This window comes from Narcine bancroftii, chromosome 13 (genome assembly GCF_036971445.1).
Source record: "Narcine bancroftii isolate sNarBan1 chromosome 13, sNarBan1.hap1, whole genome shotgun sequence".
NCBI lineage: Eukaryota > Metazoa > Chordata > Chondrichthyes > Torpediniformes > Narcinidae > Narcine > Narcine bancroftii.
The window spans coordinates 85,612,969-85,631,121 of record NC_091481.1 but is presented as its reverse complement, the minus strand read 5'-3'; the positions used below and the strand labels follow the sequence as shown (position 1 = coordinate 85,631,121).

The following is an 18,153-nucleotide window of genomic DNA, read 5'->3' as shown; positions in this document are numbered from 1 at the left end:
TTCGGACAGGCTCACCTGAAAGATGTTGGTACCCAGGGTAATACAGTAATGTTATTAGAACACACATGACATAATGGCAGACTGGAGTCGATGGGCCGAATGGCCTACCTCTGCTCCTACATCTTATGGTCTTATGGCGATACACGGAGGGCGATGATATTGGAATATAGTGGCAAGCTCCTTTATTGTTATGTGATCGTACAGAACACATAATCATCAAAGCTTTGGATCAAGACCTTGCCCATGACTGGTCTGCCAGACACATACGATGGTCGTTGATTGAAATGACATGTGCATATATTCTCATGCTGTAATAGGTAGATGCAGAAATTCAGAACATTTAGACCGTAAGACATAGGAGCAGAAATAAGGCCATTCAGCCCATCAAGTCTCCCCGCCACTCAATCATGAGCTGATCCATTTCCCCACTCAGCCCCACTGCCCAGCCTTCTCCCCATAACCTTTGATGCCCTGGCTCATCAAGAACCTATCAATCTCTGCTTTAAATACCCCCAATGACTGCACAACCGCCTGTGGCAACAAATTCTACAGATTCACCGCCCTCTGGCTGAAGAAATTCCTCCATGTCTCAGTTCCAAGAGCCCTTCAATCCTGAAGTTGTGCCCTCTTGTCCTAGACTCTCCCATTATGGGAAACAACCTTCCTACATCTACTCTGTCCAAGCCTTTCAATGTTCAAAATGTGTCAATGAATCCCCTTCCCTCATTCTCCTAAATCCCAACGAGTACAGGCCGAGAGCTGTCAAACGCTCCTCATACGATAACCCTTTCATTCCCTGAATCATCCTTGTGAACCTCCTCCGAACCCACTTCAACATCAGCACATCCTTTCTTAAACAAGGAGCCAAAAACCGCTCACAATATTCCCAGTGAGGTCTCCCCAGTGCCTTGTAATCCTGAACATAACCCACAGGGTGACCCCAACCCTGGTAGTGATGTAATCGGCACATATCCCATGATACATTACGTTAGGACTAACAAAATATACTCTAATAGAAATGACAAGTGTACTCACGTTATAACACATATTTAACATAGGACAGTACAGGCCCTTCAGCCCACGATGTGGTGCTGACCCATATATACCGACCTACCTCGTAACTCTCTAGTTTTCATCCATCCAGGAGCCTGTCTATGCTTTCACACTGAGATCCAAGTAAATTGGCATGTCAACAGCCCGCTGTGTTTAAGGACGGGTCGGGTCAGATCGGAGCGTTCACACTGAACCAAGAAAAGCCGGGAGAGTGCGATATTTACACAGGATCCCAACGAGAAACGCATCGGCTCTGAGACTAACTCCCTTAGTGGGTAAGTACCGGGATGAAAATGACCCCCTCCCCACCCCCCCCCCCCCCCATCCTGTTTTGGTCGTGTCCACACAGGTAAGTGAAATAGTAAAGGGGCAATTAAATACCAGCTTTCAGGGGCCTTGCGAAAACAGAGTGTCTTCAATGTCCCTGATGTTCCAGCCTCCACCACCACCCCTGGCAAGGCATTCCAGGCCCCCGCAACTCTCTGTGTAAACATCCTACCCCTAAACCTTCCTCCCTTCACTTTGTACAGGGTCCCCTGGAGTTTGCTACTCCCTCCCTGGGAAACAGGTGCAGGTCGCCCAGCTTGTTCAAGCCTCTGATATCTTGTCGACCTCCGTCCAGTTACTTTTGTTTTAAGTCACCGCACTTGTTAGACATGCAGCACAGACACAGGCCGTTCTGGCCCCAAGTGCTTGTTCCACCCAGATTGACCTTCAAACCCATCCCCCCCCCACCAATACATTTTGGAGGAAACTGGAGCCCCCGGAGGAAACCCACGCAGACACGGGAGGACGTACAGACCTCTTACAGAGAGCGAGGATTCTGTGTTGCACTAACCGCTACACTGACCATGTCATTATAATTATCTTAGCGCATTCACAATAAAACCACAGGAGGAATTATATTTGTGCAAACATTACAATGCATTCAAAGCAGTGACACGGCACAGTGACTTGTTAACAGTACAGTGCAACCCTAATAGGAATAATGTTCTCATCCATGGATAAACAGCTTTAGTGCAAATACACTATCACACATTATTCAAGGTCTACAAACAGGATTCCTCTGGCTCCCCATTGTTTCCACTTGCTCTGCCCCACTGATACCTTGACTCCATCCTGCTTCCCCTGCCCGGTCCCTTCCCTTCTACCTCGAGGACGCCTCATGGGCCCTCCACCCTTCTCCCAATTTCCAATTCCCTGGCCCCATTACCTCTTCTTCATTATGCAATGTACCCCTCTGCCCCCCCCCCCCCCCCCCCCGTCAGAGAAGTCTCACAGCCCTCCACCACCTGTGTCTGTAACAAAGATAAGAGCATCAGAAACAGGAGCAGGAGCCAACCATTCGGCCCGTCGAGCCTGCTCCACCATTCAATGAGATCATGGCTGATCTGATGATCGGCTCATCTCCACCGACCTGCCTTTTCCCCATATCCATTAATGTAAAAATCTATCTAACCTTGTCTTAAATATATTTAGAGGTCGCCTTCACTTTTTCAACAGGTAGAAAATTCCACAGATAATCCGTGGAATTGCAAGATCCAACCTCATTCCCTCCACCAGTGCTTTCATCCACCTGACGGGACTTGTTCCCTGGACGCCTTCTCCCTTGATCCTTTGCACTTCCTAGAAGTCAGATGTGTTGCCATGAGCTCTGTGATGGGCCATTTCCTCTTCCTGTCTTCTCATTGCCTTAGTCCTTGTTCCAAATCTCCTCCAGCATCACTCCCCATTTCGACCACTTCATTTGCAAAGCTCAGAAGACATTTGGACCTGGTGCATGGATAGGAAAGGTTCAGCAGAGGATATGGGCCAATCGTAGGCCAAATGGGGTTAGTGCGGGGGGGGCACCTTGACTAGCATGGATGGGTTGGGCTGAAGGGCCTGTTTCTGTGCTGTATCACTCTGTAATTCCCTGACCCACTAAGACACACTTGTAGAAATGATATTAGTAGAAACACACTCAAACTTATAGGAATATCGCACAGAAACTCCCTAGATGTAAGTACTAACAAAATAGTAAGTGATATTCATTCATTCGGCGTTCGGCCTGGGCGATCCTGTCTCTCCATCCGTCGTGATCCCTGACCCTCCGAATTGTAGTTGTTGCCTCCCCTGTTCTCCGTCAATGCTGAGTTCATGATTATACAAGGGGAAAAATACCGACGTGGTTTCCCGTTGCCTTCTTCAGTTGCAGTGTCCGTACTGGACGGGTAACCTGGCCATTGATCAGCAGATTCGTCTGCCCAGTGATTTTAGCTTTACAATCATCAATTCCAAACTGGCGAATCTGCTTGTAAAAACCATCCACCATCTGCGATCCGTGGCTTCACGTGACCCTGACTGGGAGGCTAAACAGGTCCTCCACCTTGCCCAAGGGTAACCCATCGTCTATCGGACGGAAGGAGTGCCTTCCACCTCCTTTTACTGAGCAGTTGCGCAGCACCGACACCGGCACAATTAATGACAGAATAACAGGGATCATATTAGCACACATACTCTAGCAAGCAAATGTAATGGTGTAGTAACATACACAATGTCCCCACAGTTAGTGTAGTGGTTAGCTCAACGCCAGCGACCCAGGTTTGAATCCCGCGCTGTCCATAAGGAACTTGTACGTTGTCCCTATGTCTGCATGGGTTTCCTTCAGTTTATTCCTGTGTTCCAAAAATGTACAGCGGTTGTAGGGTAACTGGATGTAATTGGCCAGCACGGGCTCATGGCTGGAAGGGCCTGATACTGTGTTCTGTGTCTACATTAAAAAATGTCAGATTAATAACTATACACAATCACACACACTCTTAAACATGCACACGTGCGCGCACACACACACACACACACACACACACACACACACACACACACGCACACACTCACACACAGACATGCACATACACACACTCTCACATACATTCACATGTACACACACAGACATGCACACGCACACACACTCTCGCATACATGCACACGTACACACACACACAGACATGCACATGCACACACACTCACACACTCTCGCATACATGCACACGTACACACTCACACACAGACATGCACACGCACACACACACTCGCATACATGTGCGCATACACACTCACACACAGACATGCACACGCACACACTCATACATGCATGCATACACACTCACACAGACATGCACATGCACACACACACACTCTCACATACCCACGCACGCACACACACGCGTGTGCACACACAATGAAACGTATCTAACAAACACTAACCGTGGCACAGTTAATGTAACGCTATAACAGCACTAGAGACCTGGGTTCCAATCCTACACTGTCTGTAAGACGTTTGTACATTCTCCCTGTATCTGCAGAGACCCAGGTTTCAATCCCATGCTGCCTGTAAGATGTTTGTACGTTCTCCCTGTGCCTGCAGAGACCCAGGTTCCAATCCCACGCTGCCTGTAAGATGTTTGTACGTTCTCCCTGTGCCTGCAGAGACCCAGGTTCCTATCCCACGCTGCCTGTAAGATGTTTGTACGTTCTCCCTGTATCTGCAGAGACCCAGGTTCCAATCCCACGCTGCCTGTAAGATGTTTGTACGTTCTCCCTGTGTCTGCAGAGACCCGGGTTCCAATCCCGCACTGCCTGTAAGATGTTTGTACGTTCTCCCTGTGTCTGCAGAGACCCGGGTTCCAATCCCACGCTGCCTGTAAGATGTTTGTACGTTCTCCCTGTGTCTGCAGAGACCCAGGTTCCAATCCCACGCTGCCTGTAAGATGTTTGTACGTTCTCCCTGTGTCTGCAGAGACCCGGGTTCCAATCCCACGCTGCCTGTAAGATGTTTGTACGTTCTCCCTGTGTCTGAATGGGTGTCCTGTGGTTGCTCCGGTTTCCTCCCACCCTCCAAAAGCTTACCGGGGTTGTAGGTGAATTTGGGTAAAATTGGGTGGCACGGGTTTAAAAGGCTTCTACCGTGCTGTAAACAAATGAATATTGATGAGATTAGGACTCAGAGTCTCATTCGTAATTACACCGAAGATTGAATGGTAATTATCAGTAGTAACAAGGTGGCCCTTGATCAGTAATGATGTTCGTGCTCCCAGTATGAAGCCCTTATTGGAAATGTTACGTACACCAGGACATTACAAGACTGATATTGGCTTTTCCTGACATACCAGTGTATAATACAAAGTGGTATATTGTTAATAATATGATCAAAAAACTAAATTCTGATATTAATGGTGTGGCATATGGACACATTTACAGAGATATCAATTGGTCTTTTCTCCTTGGAGTGACGGAGGGTGAGGGGGGGTGACCTGATAGAGGTGGTCAAGATGATGAGAGGCGTTGATCCTGTGGACGGCCAGAGGCCTTTTCCCCCAAGGGCTGAAATGGCCAACCCGAGGGGGCACAGATTTAAGGTGCTTGGGAGTAAGTGCGGGGTTGGGAGGGGGATGTAAGAGGTAAGTTCTTTACACAGAGAGGGATGGGGGCATGGAATGTGCTGCCAGTAACAGTAGTGGAGGCAGGGACAACAGAGCTTTGTGACAGATGATTAGATCGGTTCACGTAACTGAGCAACATGGAGGGTTTTGCAGTGGGGAAATTCTAGGCAGTAGGTTATTACACTGTGGGCTGAAGGGCCTGTAAAGTCTATGGAAACAAACAATAAATGCTGGAAGAACTCAGCTGGTTTTGCAGCATCCATAGGAGGTAAAGATATATTACCAACATTTCAGGCCTGAGCCCTCCTTTAAGGTGTAAGCAAAGAACAGGAAGGCATCAGAATAGAGACAAGACTAGCCAGGGGAAGAGTCCATATAGAGGTGTTGAGTCTCTGGTGAGATTATGAGAATTGATTTTGTCTCTGTGAAAGGAGACAGAGGGAAAAGGGAAAAGAAAGAGAGAGAGAATGAGAGGAAAGGCAAAGGGGAATGGAAGATATGGGGGGGTGGGGTGGCACTGTTTAACGGAAACTGGAGAATTCAAAGTTAATTCTATCTGGTTGGAGGGGGGCCCAGTCAGAAGGTAAGGTATTGTTCCTCCAATTTGCGGGTGGCCTCAGTCTGGCTGCGCACGAGACCACGGACAGACATGGGAATGGAAAGAGGAATGGAAATGGATAGAAACCGGGAGATCCCTGCTGATGCAATGGACAAAGCCAAGGTGGATTTCTGTGCTCTAGGTAATGATATATCTCACAAACTGGCAGTATTCGTGAGCAAAGAGCTGGAAAGATTTTGAAATCAGAGACCAGGAGCAGTGAGAGAGGGACTCACAGGTAGGAGGAAGTTGACTTGCCTTGAAGAGACTTTGCTCTGGACTGTGTCCTTATAGGGGTAGGAGATTAATGGGACTTGGGAGGGGTTCAGTGGGTTGTAGTGAGATGAGTGGGTGGGTGGGTGGGCATAGTTCAGGATCTGGGTTCATTGGTGGGGTGGGGGTTTTGGAGGTTGGATAATTAATGGGGTTGATGGGAGGGTGGGAAAATGGTGTCAGGAATTTTCAAGCAGGGTTGAGTGGACCATCATTGGTGGGGGGAACATCTCAAAGGAAGAGCTCCGACAGGAAGATGAAAAGATAACTGACCTTAGTTAGCACAGCAGAGTGAGAACATGACTCCTTGATGGTCACTCCCGGGTTAAGGACCTCATGTCCCTCAAGATTCACTAAAGGCTGCGTTCCTTGGGGAATGATGCCCACCAGATGTGGGAATGATGCCCACCAGATGTGGGAATCACATCTGCACACGTGTTTGCCACTTTTGCAATAGTACACTGTAACTCTGGAGTGACACAAAACTACCTAGAAAGCGTCGGCAGCATATTTCAGTCCGGGATAGATGCATTTCACACTTGAATCCCTAGACTAAAGACCTTGACACCATTAATCAGCGAATTGCATTGTGACACAAACACACTGTAACTCACCATCAGGCACTCAGTAATAAGCTGAGTGTTAATGTGTTGTGTGGTACAGGTGCCGACACAAACACAGACCAACACAGACTGACTGGATCACAGACCAACCCAAACACAGACTAACTCAAACACAGGCCAACAAACACAAACCAACTCAAACAGACTAACTCAAACATAGACCAACTCAAACACATGCCATCTCAAACACAGGCCAACTCCAACACATGCCAATCCAAACACAGACTAACTCAAACACAAACCAACTCAAACACAGGCCAACAAACACAAACCAAGTCAAACACAGGCCAACTCCAACACATGCCAATCCAAACACAGACTAACTCAAACACAAACCAACTCAAACACAGGCCAACAAACACAAACAAACACAGATTAGCAAGCATGAAACCACTGGCACAATGGTAATGACGAACACAAAATGATATGAAATAAACTGATGTGATTTTGTAAACAAATACAGGGACAAGGCTCTCAACATTCTTATTAGGGGAATTAAGGGATATGGGGAAAAGGCAGGTGGGTGGAGATGAGCCGATCATCAGATCAGCCATGATCATATTGAATGGCAAATCAGGGCTAAACGGGCCAGATGGCCAACTCCTGCTCTTATTTCTTAGGTTCTTATAATACCAGCACACCAATGTAGCAGGTAGTGAAGCTATCCCACAGCGTTAGAGACCTGGGTTCAATTCCGACCTTTGGCGCAGTCTGTGTGGAGTTTGCATGTTCCTCCCCTCGCCCCCCTCCCCACTCGTGACCGTGTGGGTTTCTCCCTCCCCTGTGCTTGGGAGGAGCTGAGAGGTTAATCGCCCGGCGGAACTCAGGAGAACCAGGGGAATAATTTACCGAGAAATAACTCGGTGGGATTGGTCTGGGTGCAGCATTGACCGGATGGACTGAATGGCCTCCTATCTCAGAGTGAGTGTGTGGAAAATGAGTACATGGACTTGCACAGATCACACAGTGACCGTGATGCTCTGACATACACAAATGGAGTATAAAACAGATAGATTCACACTGTGAAAGACGCAGATGTGGCCGGGAATGCTCCACTGGCATCTGGCTGTTCTGGATCTTATGTCTAGCCAGATAAATGATGGCCCAGAGGGTATCGTGTCAATACCCTACTTCATGCCTGTGGACCAGGATATCATTGGGAGAATCAGAGCTGGAGAAGGTGAGCAAATCTTTTTTTAAATTTAATTTTATATATTATTTCTTCTTCTTGTATAGGACGATGATGGCTCCTTTCAGTCAGTTTGTGGGGTTTGATACGATGATACCCCCCACCCCTCAGAAAGGAACAGCATGTGCGTGAATGGATTTAGGTGAGCAGGGGGTTGCACAAGTCCAGACCCACCTTCTCAACATCCCTTCCCGATCCAGCAGCCTGGTGAGGTCCAAGATGGCTGAGGGGGGAAATCCTGTTGCAGTGAATGGCCAGACCAAGCTTCAATGCAAGGGGACCCCCTTTCCGTGCTTCACGGCACGAGTTTGCTAGATGGCCGCTGACCCTACGAGAGGGTTCGTCTGCCCTTTGACAGGTCTTGCTTGCATCCTGCAGGGTGTCCATCCACCTTCTGTACCAGGTAAAACCTGGTGGGGGAAGCCCGTTTAGCCACTGACCATGCGACAGGTAGAACTGAGTCACATGGTACCCGTAGCTCTCGGACGAGTGACCTGAAACTCAAAAAGTGTAAGAATGAGAAAAATATACTACGAGCAAATTTAAGTTCTTGGGAGTCACCATCTCGGAGGATCTTTCCTGGACCCAACAGACTGATGGCGTCGTGAAGAACGTACGTCAGCACTTCTACTTCCACAGGAGTTGGCGATGACATCAGAAACCCTGGCAAATTTCTAAAGGTGAGGTGGAAAGTGTACTGATTGGCTGCACCACGGTCTGGTATAGGGACATCAATATCCCTGAGCAAAGAGCCCCGCAAAAGGTAATGGACAAAGACCAGGACATCACAGGCAAAACCCTCATTGAGAACATCTACAAGGAATGCTGCCGTCAGAGAGCAGCAGCAATCCCCACATCCCCCCAGCGCACGCTCTGTTCTCGCTGCTGCCATCGGGAAAGAGGTCTCGGTGCCAGAAGACTCGCAGGTTCAGGAACAATTGCTTCCCCTCCACCTTCAGACTCCTCAACCACAAACTCAATCAGGGACTCGTTTAAGGCCTCTCTCACTTGTGCACTTTATTGATTTTTTTTCCTCTCTGTATTGCAGTCAGTTTGTTTACATTTGTTATCTGTTTCCATGTGTACGCTGTGTACAGTTTTTTGCATGACCAATAAGTGGTAATTCTGCCTGGCCCTCGGGATAAAGAAACTCAGGCTTGGACATAACATCATGACAATAAATCTGAGCTTTGAACTTTGAGGCATCAGGTGTCCATCGTTTGTTCCTGACTGGAACACAATAGATGAACCTGCCTGGTCCCGAGATCTCCAGCCTCCTGCGTTGGACATTCCTCACTGTTTGTTGCTTCTGGAGGTTTGGTATCATGAGGGCTGGAGGAGGAATGAGACTCTGGAACTGTGATGGACACTCGTCCGTGGGATAGGGAGGTGTTCATTTACTATGACCAGCTGAATGGTAAAGAGGATGGTACCATTCTGACAGTTGAGGAGGGGCAGGGGTGGGAGGAAGTCCGATTGGTGCCCATGGGTTCACCTTTTGGTTCACCTCAAATGCCTGGAACACTATTGCACGTCTAACGGCAGCGCTGCCACTGGTGCAGACCTGGGGAGAGTGGGGAGAGGAGATGCAGCACACCCCCGTGGGTCCTTCTGGCCAGTCCCACTAATGATGGCTCCGTGCACACTTGAAACAAACAGTTAAAGGAGCCAACAGTGTTTTGTTTAAAATCTTGTGACAAGATGGCAGCACCTGTGTTCAGCAGTGGCCATGAGAGGTTGCAGACTCCAGGGGAGCAGTGGACCGGTGCAGGGCACCAGAAAACAGGGAGACCATCCCCTCCCCCCCCACTGAGAAGCAAAAGCAGAAGCAGAGGAGACTCTACAGGACAGTGAACACAGGTGGCGGACCAGTGAGGGGTTCTGCGGCTGAAGGACTCACATCAGGCCTCAGGCTGCTGGAGGCCAGCTGATGAGAACCAGATATAGGAGCCGTGATTCAAGAGGGAGCCGAGGTCAACAAGGGCTCCCGAAGGGGCCTTGGATGCTGAAGCTTCGGACCTGGAGCTCGGGCGGCTGATGGATCGAACAGGAGTCTGTCCGGCTGCAGAGACTGCGGGAATTGTTGGAGGTGAGTCCATGGACATTCAGTGACCCCGAAGGGCCTCTCTTTTCCTTCTCCTCCTCTGACTGTAAGGGGCGCCGGGTAATGCTGATGGCGAATCTTTGTCTGCCTTGTGGCAGGCGAAAGGCAATTTCATGTAATATTACATTTCTGTTTTATTACAGGACAATAAATCATATCTGATCAGATGTTCCCAATCTGAGTTCACTGTGTGAAAGTGGCATTAACATGGCAATCAAATGTGACCTCTCTGCAGCCAAGGTGAGAACATGCATGTCTGTGATTTTATGCCGTCATTAGCACGTCCAAAAGTGCAAAAAGTATAAGGTGCAGTATTTTGTAGGTTAATTGGGGTATTTGATTTGGGCACCACAGGCTTGTGGGCCAGAAGGGCCTGTTACCTTACTGTATGTCAAAATGTAAAAAGTTTCTGGAATAGGGAGTCATGAACTGAGTGCCAAGCTCAGGAGACCAGTTGGAGGCTGAGGTGTTTGAGGAGATTCGGTACGACACCAAAGACTCTCGTAAACTTCTACAGGTGAACCGTGGAGAGCATTCTGGCTGATTGCATCACTGTTTGGTACAGAGATGCCAATTCCCAGGACAAGAATAAACTCCAGGGGTTGTTAACTCAGCCTGCAACATCACGTGCACCAGACTTCACTCCATCGAGAAAATTGACAAGTGGCCTCTATCCTCAAAGACCCCACCACCAGTTTTAAACTTCTGTATTTTTTTACCTATTTATTTTCTGCCTCAAAACCAGGCTGGGGAACGACTTCTTCCCACAGGCTGTGAGATTGATGAACAGTGCTCTGTAATTAACTGAATCTCCCAAGATATTTATAGAGTTAAACCCCGTTATCCAGAATTCAAGCAAGCGGCAAAAAAAAGAGGATAAATAGGTAAAAAAATCCGCAAATTGGTGGACCTCACTCTCAACGTGCAGCCTCAAGCAACCGGAAAATACAATTATCCACCGATCCCCATAGATGCCGGATACCAGGAATAATTATATCTTCAAGTCAAGTTTATTGTCAACCAATTGTACAAGTACAACCCGACGAAACAGCGTTCTCTGGTCCTTGGAACAAAAGATGCAGACACATACCCAGACATAACACATATACAGACATGCAAGACAGGTATTTCATCTATACAAATAAATAAATAAATATTGCTTTGTGAATATGAGAGTCTCGTTTGGTTAGTAACATCTGCACGGTGAGATAACCAGGCTTAGTGACACCCTGAAATAAACACACACAATGTTGCATTACAAGGATGTGGAAGCTGTGCAGAGGAGATTTACCAGGATGTTGCCTAGATTGGAGGACGTCTTATGAAGCAAGGCTGACAGAGATGGGGATTTTCTCTTTGCAACAACAAAGGATGAGAAGTGACTTAATAGAGGTGCATAAGATTATGAGGGGGGCTTAGTTAGGGTGGGCAGCCAGCGCTTTTTTCTCTGGGCCACAGTAGCAAATACCAATGGACTCCTGTTTGAAAGGAATGGGAGAAAGTTTAAGGGGGGGAGGCGTCAGAGGTAAATATTTTTACACAGAGAGTGGTAGCATTGCCGGAGGTGGTGGTGGAGGCTGGGAACTTCACATGGATGTAAGGATAATAGAGGGCTATGGGCTTGAGGTGGGGAAGAGTTATATTGATGGGCTGGCAAAAGATCATGGGACTAAGGGCCTGTTCTGTGCTGTAACGTTGTATGTCATGCTTGTAAACACATCAGGTTCATTCTGATTTAAAGCACCCATTCTCTACGCCCCGGGGACCACAGCACATTTAAGTAAAAACCTTGTTTTCTTTACACCTCATGTTACATTAATATTTTTACTGTAGTTGGTAGGAGAGAATTATGGAAAAAAATTAACTGAACTTCACTGCTTCACGGGGAAAAGGGGGCCCGTAATCTTTGAGCAGACACCTAAGGGCCATATCCAAAAAAATGGCTGATTTACTGGATGCAGAATCACACGGGTATCACCTCCCAGAGGGGCCCAATGGTTCAAGGATGCAGAATGAACATAAAGCATAGAACAGGATGGCAGGCACCAAACACCATGTCGAATTAAATGAGATCTTTTCACATCCCTTCATCCATGTGTCTGTTTAAGAGCCGCTTAAGCATTAACGACTATGTCCGCCTCCACCACTGCCCCACAGCACCAGTGTAATACACACATTTCATCGAACATGCGGAGCGAGCTGCCGGCCACCACAGGCCGTCTGACATACAGGAGACAGCAGACGCTGGAATCTGAGGATAAACATGATCCGCTGGAGCATCGCATTGAGCAGCGTCAGCGGGAGAGGAAAAAGCAGGCGATGTTTCGAGGAGATGTCGGCCAGAAACGACGGCTGTGCTTTTTCTCCCACTGACACGACTCGACCTGCTGAATTCCTCCAGCAGATTGTGCTTTGACTCCGAAATAATATTTACGACACACTGATGTGAATCCACTGACGTGGCCATTTTCACACAAGGATATAATTACACTGGACAACTATTTTTTCAAAAGGTTTGGCTTTCTGAAAATGAATTGGGGTTTATGATAGACAACGTCAAGCTGAACGCAAAGATTTGCCGTATCACGTAGGAAGTTGGAAAGACATTAATTTAATTTTTATTGAATTTAGTACGTTTAATTCCATCATAATGGTGAGAAATTATGTTAGTTCAACTGACCTAAAAATGTTTTGCCACTCATTTTCATTTGTACTCAGCATCTGATGCCTCTCATGTCAGTGTCCAACAATAGCCGGCCGGCACTGATGGATTCCAGTTGCACTGATACTGCTTTTCCACGGTAGCAATGTCCTGGTGAAACCTTTCACTGTGTCCGTCACTGACGGCACCAAGATCAGCGGGGAAGGCGTCTAAGTGTGAATGCAGAAAATGAATTTTCGATGACATGTTGCACTTCGTGGTTTTAGATGCTTGAAGTGGACTTAAAATATGACAGGAAATCACAAAAATAGATTATATCTAAAAAAAAGGATATGTGATAGGAAATTTTAAAGTGATTTTCATGACCAGCAGCTCAAATTCCATAAAATACACCCAAAAGTGTTCAGGAAGCAAAGTCTTTGATGTTCAGTGTTATTAAGCAAAAGACTCAATTATAAATCGATATCGAGGACACACTTCAGTAATAATACAGTGACACGCCCATGGAACAATCACTGACACATCAACCCTCAGCCACTCCCTGCTAAATACATAAATGCTTTGATATTTGTACATTGTGCTCTGTATAGGACAATAAATTCTCCCCCCCCCACTCATTTCTTGGTGATAGACTAACATCAACAATGGGACCCAGTCGGGTACAGTTTGACCGTGGTCTCCTGTGACCATGGGGGATTCTGCCCCGGTTTCCTCCCAAATCCCTCGGATGCGCTCGTAGGGTAATTCGCCATTCGAAATGACCCCTTAAATGGCAAAAAGAATCAAAGAGGGGTTGATGGGCAGGTGCGGAAGGGAAAATAAGTTTCGGGGGTGCAGGGAAATATTTGGTGGGGGGGAATTCAGATGAATGGGAAAGGTCCACAGGGAGGCACCATGAACATGATGGGCCAAATGGACTGCTTCCATGTTAGTGATGAACAGTGACACAAACTGCAGAATGAAAGTCAAGATTCACGCACCAAGACTAACCCGTTAAAGGTACAAACATGACGCTGGAGAAACTCAGCAGGTCAAACAGCGTCCTTTATGTAGCAACGGTAACAATACAGAACCAGCCCTTCATCAAGATGTGAACAAACTGCTGACAGGCGCCCAAACTAAATAGTGGGAGGGAGGGGCTGAGGGACGAGCACGGTGCCACAGGCAGGAGGTAACCGGTGGATGAGGGATGGAGGGCTCACCAGCAAGCAGAGGGAGGGGGAGATGGCTCTGTGAATGGAGAGGGGAGGGGGTGGAGAGCTGGAGGAAAGGAGATGGAGGGATGGGGAAGGGAGGGAGAATGGGGAGTGGGCCGGTAGAAACTGGAGCAGTCGATGTTAATGCCCTCAGGTCAAACCGTGTCCTTTGTGAAGCAAAGATAAAGATACAGAACTGACATTTTGAGCTTGAGTCCTTCAAGATGAATGTTGAGTGACGTTGGGGATTCGTGGACCATCAGGGTGATGATGCTTGAAAACGGTTCGGTTGAATTAAAATTTTTAATTGTAACAATGCAGAATGGCGGAAGGCACTTTTGGCCCATGAAACCTACGCTGCCCAATTAATCTACAAACCCAATCATTTTTGGAGGAGGGGGGGAAATCGGAGCCCCTGGAGGAAACCCACGCAGACACGGGGAGAATGTACAAACTTCTTACAGAAAGCGCCAGATTTGAACCCCGGCCGCTGGCCCTGTTAACAGCGTGGCACTAACCATTTAGGCCTTGACAGTGGTCAGAGAGATGGTCGGCGAGGAGATAAACAAAGGGAAACAACGCACAGAGATGCACCAATGGGACAGTGATAGGAAGGTGGACACTGATACAAACACACAGACTGACACAGTTGGATGGATACGTAGGGCAACAGATTGAAATAAACACATACTGCAGTCTTCTGAAGCTCAAATTGATATTACATATTAACACATCATAAACACGTGCATCTAAAGAAACAACTCAAACACAACACATATAAATACACACTGGCACACTCACATAAACATATACTCAACACAAACCCTAACTCATTCACAAATACACACTGACAGACACATAAATACACACATCGACACATTAATATTTGCATGGATAGAAGCATTTCAATATAAATACACACACAAGGGACGCATTGATGGAGAGAAAAAATACCTGATCAATGCTACGGATATAATAAAGGGAGCTGGAGGAGTGGGGAGTGTTGGGGGAAGTATTGGGGGGAATTTTGGGGGGAGTGTTGGGGGGAGTATTGGGGGGGATGTTGGGGGAGTGTTGAGGGGAGTGTTTGGGGAACTATTGGAGGGAGTGTTGAGGGGAATGTTGGGGGGAGTGTTGGGGGAGTATTGGGGGAGTGTTGAGGGGTGTGTTGGGAGTGTTGAGGAAACTTGGAGGCTGTAAAAGGTCTTAGACAGATTAGGAGACTGGGCAGAGAAGCGGCAAATGTCAGAAAGCCATGCACTTTGGTAGAAAAAAAATAAAGGGGCTCAAGGCTGAGAAAATTGTAAATTCCCAGATGCAAAAAGACCTGGGAGTCCTCGTGCAGGACAGCACGAAGGTAATCCTGCAGGTTGAGTCAGTGGTGAAGAAGGCAAATGTGATGCTGCCATTCATTTCAAGAGGAATAGAGCAGGGATGTGATGTTGAGTTTTTATCAGGCCCTGGTGAGGCCTCGCATGGAGAATTTTGAGCAGTTTTGGCCTCCTCATTTAAGAAAGGATGTGCTGATGTTGGAGTGGGTTCAGAGAAGGTTCACTAGGATGATTCCATGAACGAAAGGGTTATCATATGAGGAACATTCGATGGCTCTTGGCCTGAACTCATTGGAATTTAGGAAAATGAAGGGGGGTGGGGGAAATCTCATTGAAACATTTTGAATGTTGAAAGGTCTGGACAGAGTAGATGTAGAAAGGTTCTTTCCCACGGTGGGAGAGTCTAGGACAATGGGGCACAACTTCAGGATTGAAGGGCATCCCCTTAGAACAGAGATCCGGAGAAATCCGTGGCATTTGTTGGTCATTGGTGTGTTTAAGACAGGGATTGATAGGTTCTTGAGCAGCCAGGGCATCAAAGATTATGGGGAGAAGGTGGGGCTGTGGGGAAATGGATCGGCTTGTGATCGAATGGCAGGGCAGACTTTATTTCTGCTCTGATAACTTGTGGTCTTATTGATATAGCGACACACCATCATACACAGGATTAACAGGAGACTTCAATTCTAACAGTGATTTAGGACAGGAGGGAACGACAGAATCTGTCGGAAACAAAGGCAGTGTTTTAAAACCAGGGTACTGCTCAGCTTAATGGGTTTGGGTCTGGAAGGATCAGATTAAGGGTCGAGCAGTAACTCAGTGTGTGTTTGAGTAACATTTGGGATGGCATTAAGGTCTGGAGAGGGTAGAATGAATGAGGTTGGCCAAGAGGAGTGGAAAATGGCAAGTCTAGACGAATGGATGTTTGAGGTGAGGTTGGGCAGAGGTGGACGATGTGCAGGAAGTGGACACTCTTAGTTCACATTCATTATCATCTGACTGTACATATACAGTAAAACCCCTGGTATCCGGAATTCAAGCAACAAGCAGTCTGAAGCAACCAGCAAGAAAAATCGAGGAAAATAAATTTAAAAAATTAAAATAATAGGTAATAAATACATGTTTAAAATTGTAAAAGTAAATGTTCTCTGAAGTAACACGTCAACCTTTGGTGAAGATAGGAGCAAATATTCAGCCAGCGGAGGGCCTTGGTCGGGCTTTGCTCATAGCAGCTGTTGGAATAAAGTTGTGTGAAACAGCGATGGTGTCGCCCAGGATGAAGAGCTGGTTGATGCTGCTCGCCGTTGGGGCGACTCTCTTAAAGTGTCCCCTTATCTCTGCTTAGTTAGAGCCACCCCAGTCAGAGGCTTTATCTGTAAACTTGGGGGAGGGGGGGGGGTTCATTATCTATAATGTTATTGTTCGTCTTTCGGGCGGCTCCATTGGAGGGGGAGGAATCTGCAGATGCAGCGACGGTTAAATGTTTTCAAAGAATGAAACTGAAAGTAAAGTAAAAAACTTTATGGTTTATATATTCATCCAAGTGAAGTTTGTTCAGTGAAAGTACAGTTGAGTATTTTTGTCTTTTAGACTGTTTATTTTTAATCCAGGTGTATTAGTTAGGCTTTGTAAGAGTAAAGGAAGCATCTACCAATCCCCACAGACACCAGGGTATAGGGTACTGTACAACTAGATGCAACTAAGTTTCTCCGTCCACGATTCACATGCATGCTCGCACAATAAATAGCACATAGTAATCACACACACACACACACACACACACACACACACACACACACACACACACACACACAGAGTTATATCCTGTTTTACAAATGCTCGCTTGATGAAAGGATTTGAATGGGTTTTCACTTTTATGAAAATATCCTTCAATAGCAGTGAATGAGTCTTTGCTTTACACCATTTCGGTTTACGAAAGGTTTCATAGGAATGTTCTAGTTTCATAAAGCAGGGTGTACCTATATATCATGGCTTGGTTTTGCGAATGAAGATTTACAAAGGGGGCTGTTTGCGTCTGCAGGGAAATTCTATTCTGGGTTTGGGGTCACGGTTCTTCCTCCATCTCCAGCCCTGCGTGTGTTCCTGAAGGAGGAGACAGGCTGGTGAATGGTGTGTCGCCAGGCCATGTGATCGGAAGCTGGAGCAGACCACTGGCGATGGTTAATGAGATTTCCTCAGAGAGTCCTGGTACCTCTTTTTTGGAGCCCCCTGTCAGGGTGGCCAGTGGAGAATTCGCCATACAGCGCAACCTTGGGCGGTCGATGATGCTCCAGTCTAGAGATGTGCCCTGCCCAGTGTAGCTGCATCTTCAACAGCATGGTCGAGAGAGAGAGAGAAAGAGAGAGAGAGAGAGAGAGAGGTGTGTGTGTATTATATATCCAGTATATATACACAGACACAGCAATAATTTTTAAAATCTATATACAGTACAAGTATTTGGGAATAATTTACAGGATTCTTTTTATCAGTCTCACAGCCTGTATGTGGGACATGACACTGGGGAGACGATATTTGCACAAGGCCTGGCCTAGCCAGGGAGGGGTTGGCTTTGGTACCCTTGTGAAAGTATTGAGTGACATACTCATGCGAAGATGCAGGATGATGAAGTAAATGGGATATGTGCCTTCATACACTGGAGCGAACCACTTCTCCAGCAAACACTCCACTGATGGAAAGAACCAC

At 47.0% G+C, this 18,153-nt stretch overlaps 1 protein-coding gene across 4 annotated transcripts in view; it reads right to left on the bottom strand.

Annotated features, from left to right (window-relative positions):
• Nucleotides 1–18,153, bottom strand: part of LOC138748739 (forkhead box protein A2-like) — a 33,074-nt gene that overhangs the window by 10,738 nt on the left and 4,183 nt on the right. Inside the window, exon 2 of one of the 4 annotated variants that reach the window (XM_069909407.1) lies at nucleotides 8,332–8,651. The exons of 2 other annotated variants lie outside the window; for them this stretch is intronic. In XM_069909407.1, the coding sequence (XP_069765508.1) occupies nucleotides 8,332–8,544 (213 nt within the window). In that variant the 5' untranslated portion in view covers nucleotides 8,545–8,651. Of the gene's footprint in view, nucleotides 1–2,629; nucleotides 2,827–8,331; nucleotides 8,652–18,153 lie in introns of all 4 variants that reach the window. One more of the 4 variants, XM_069909409.1, reaches the window with a different exon arrangement.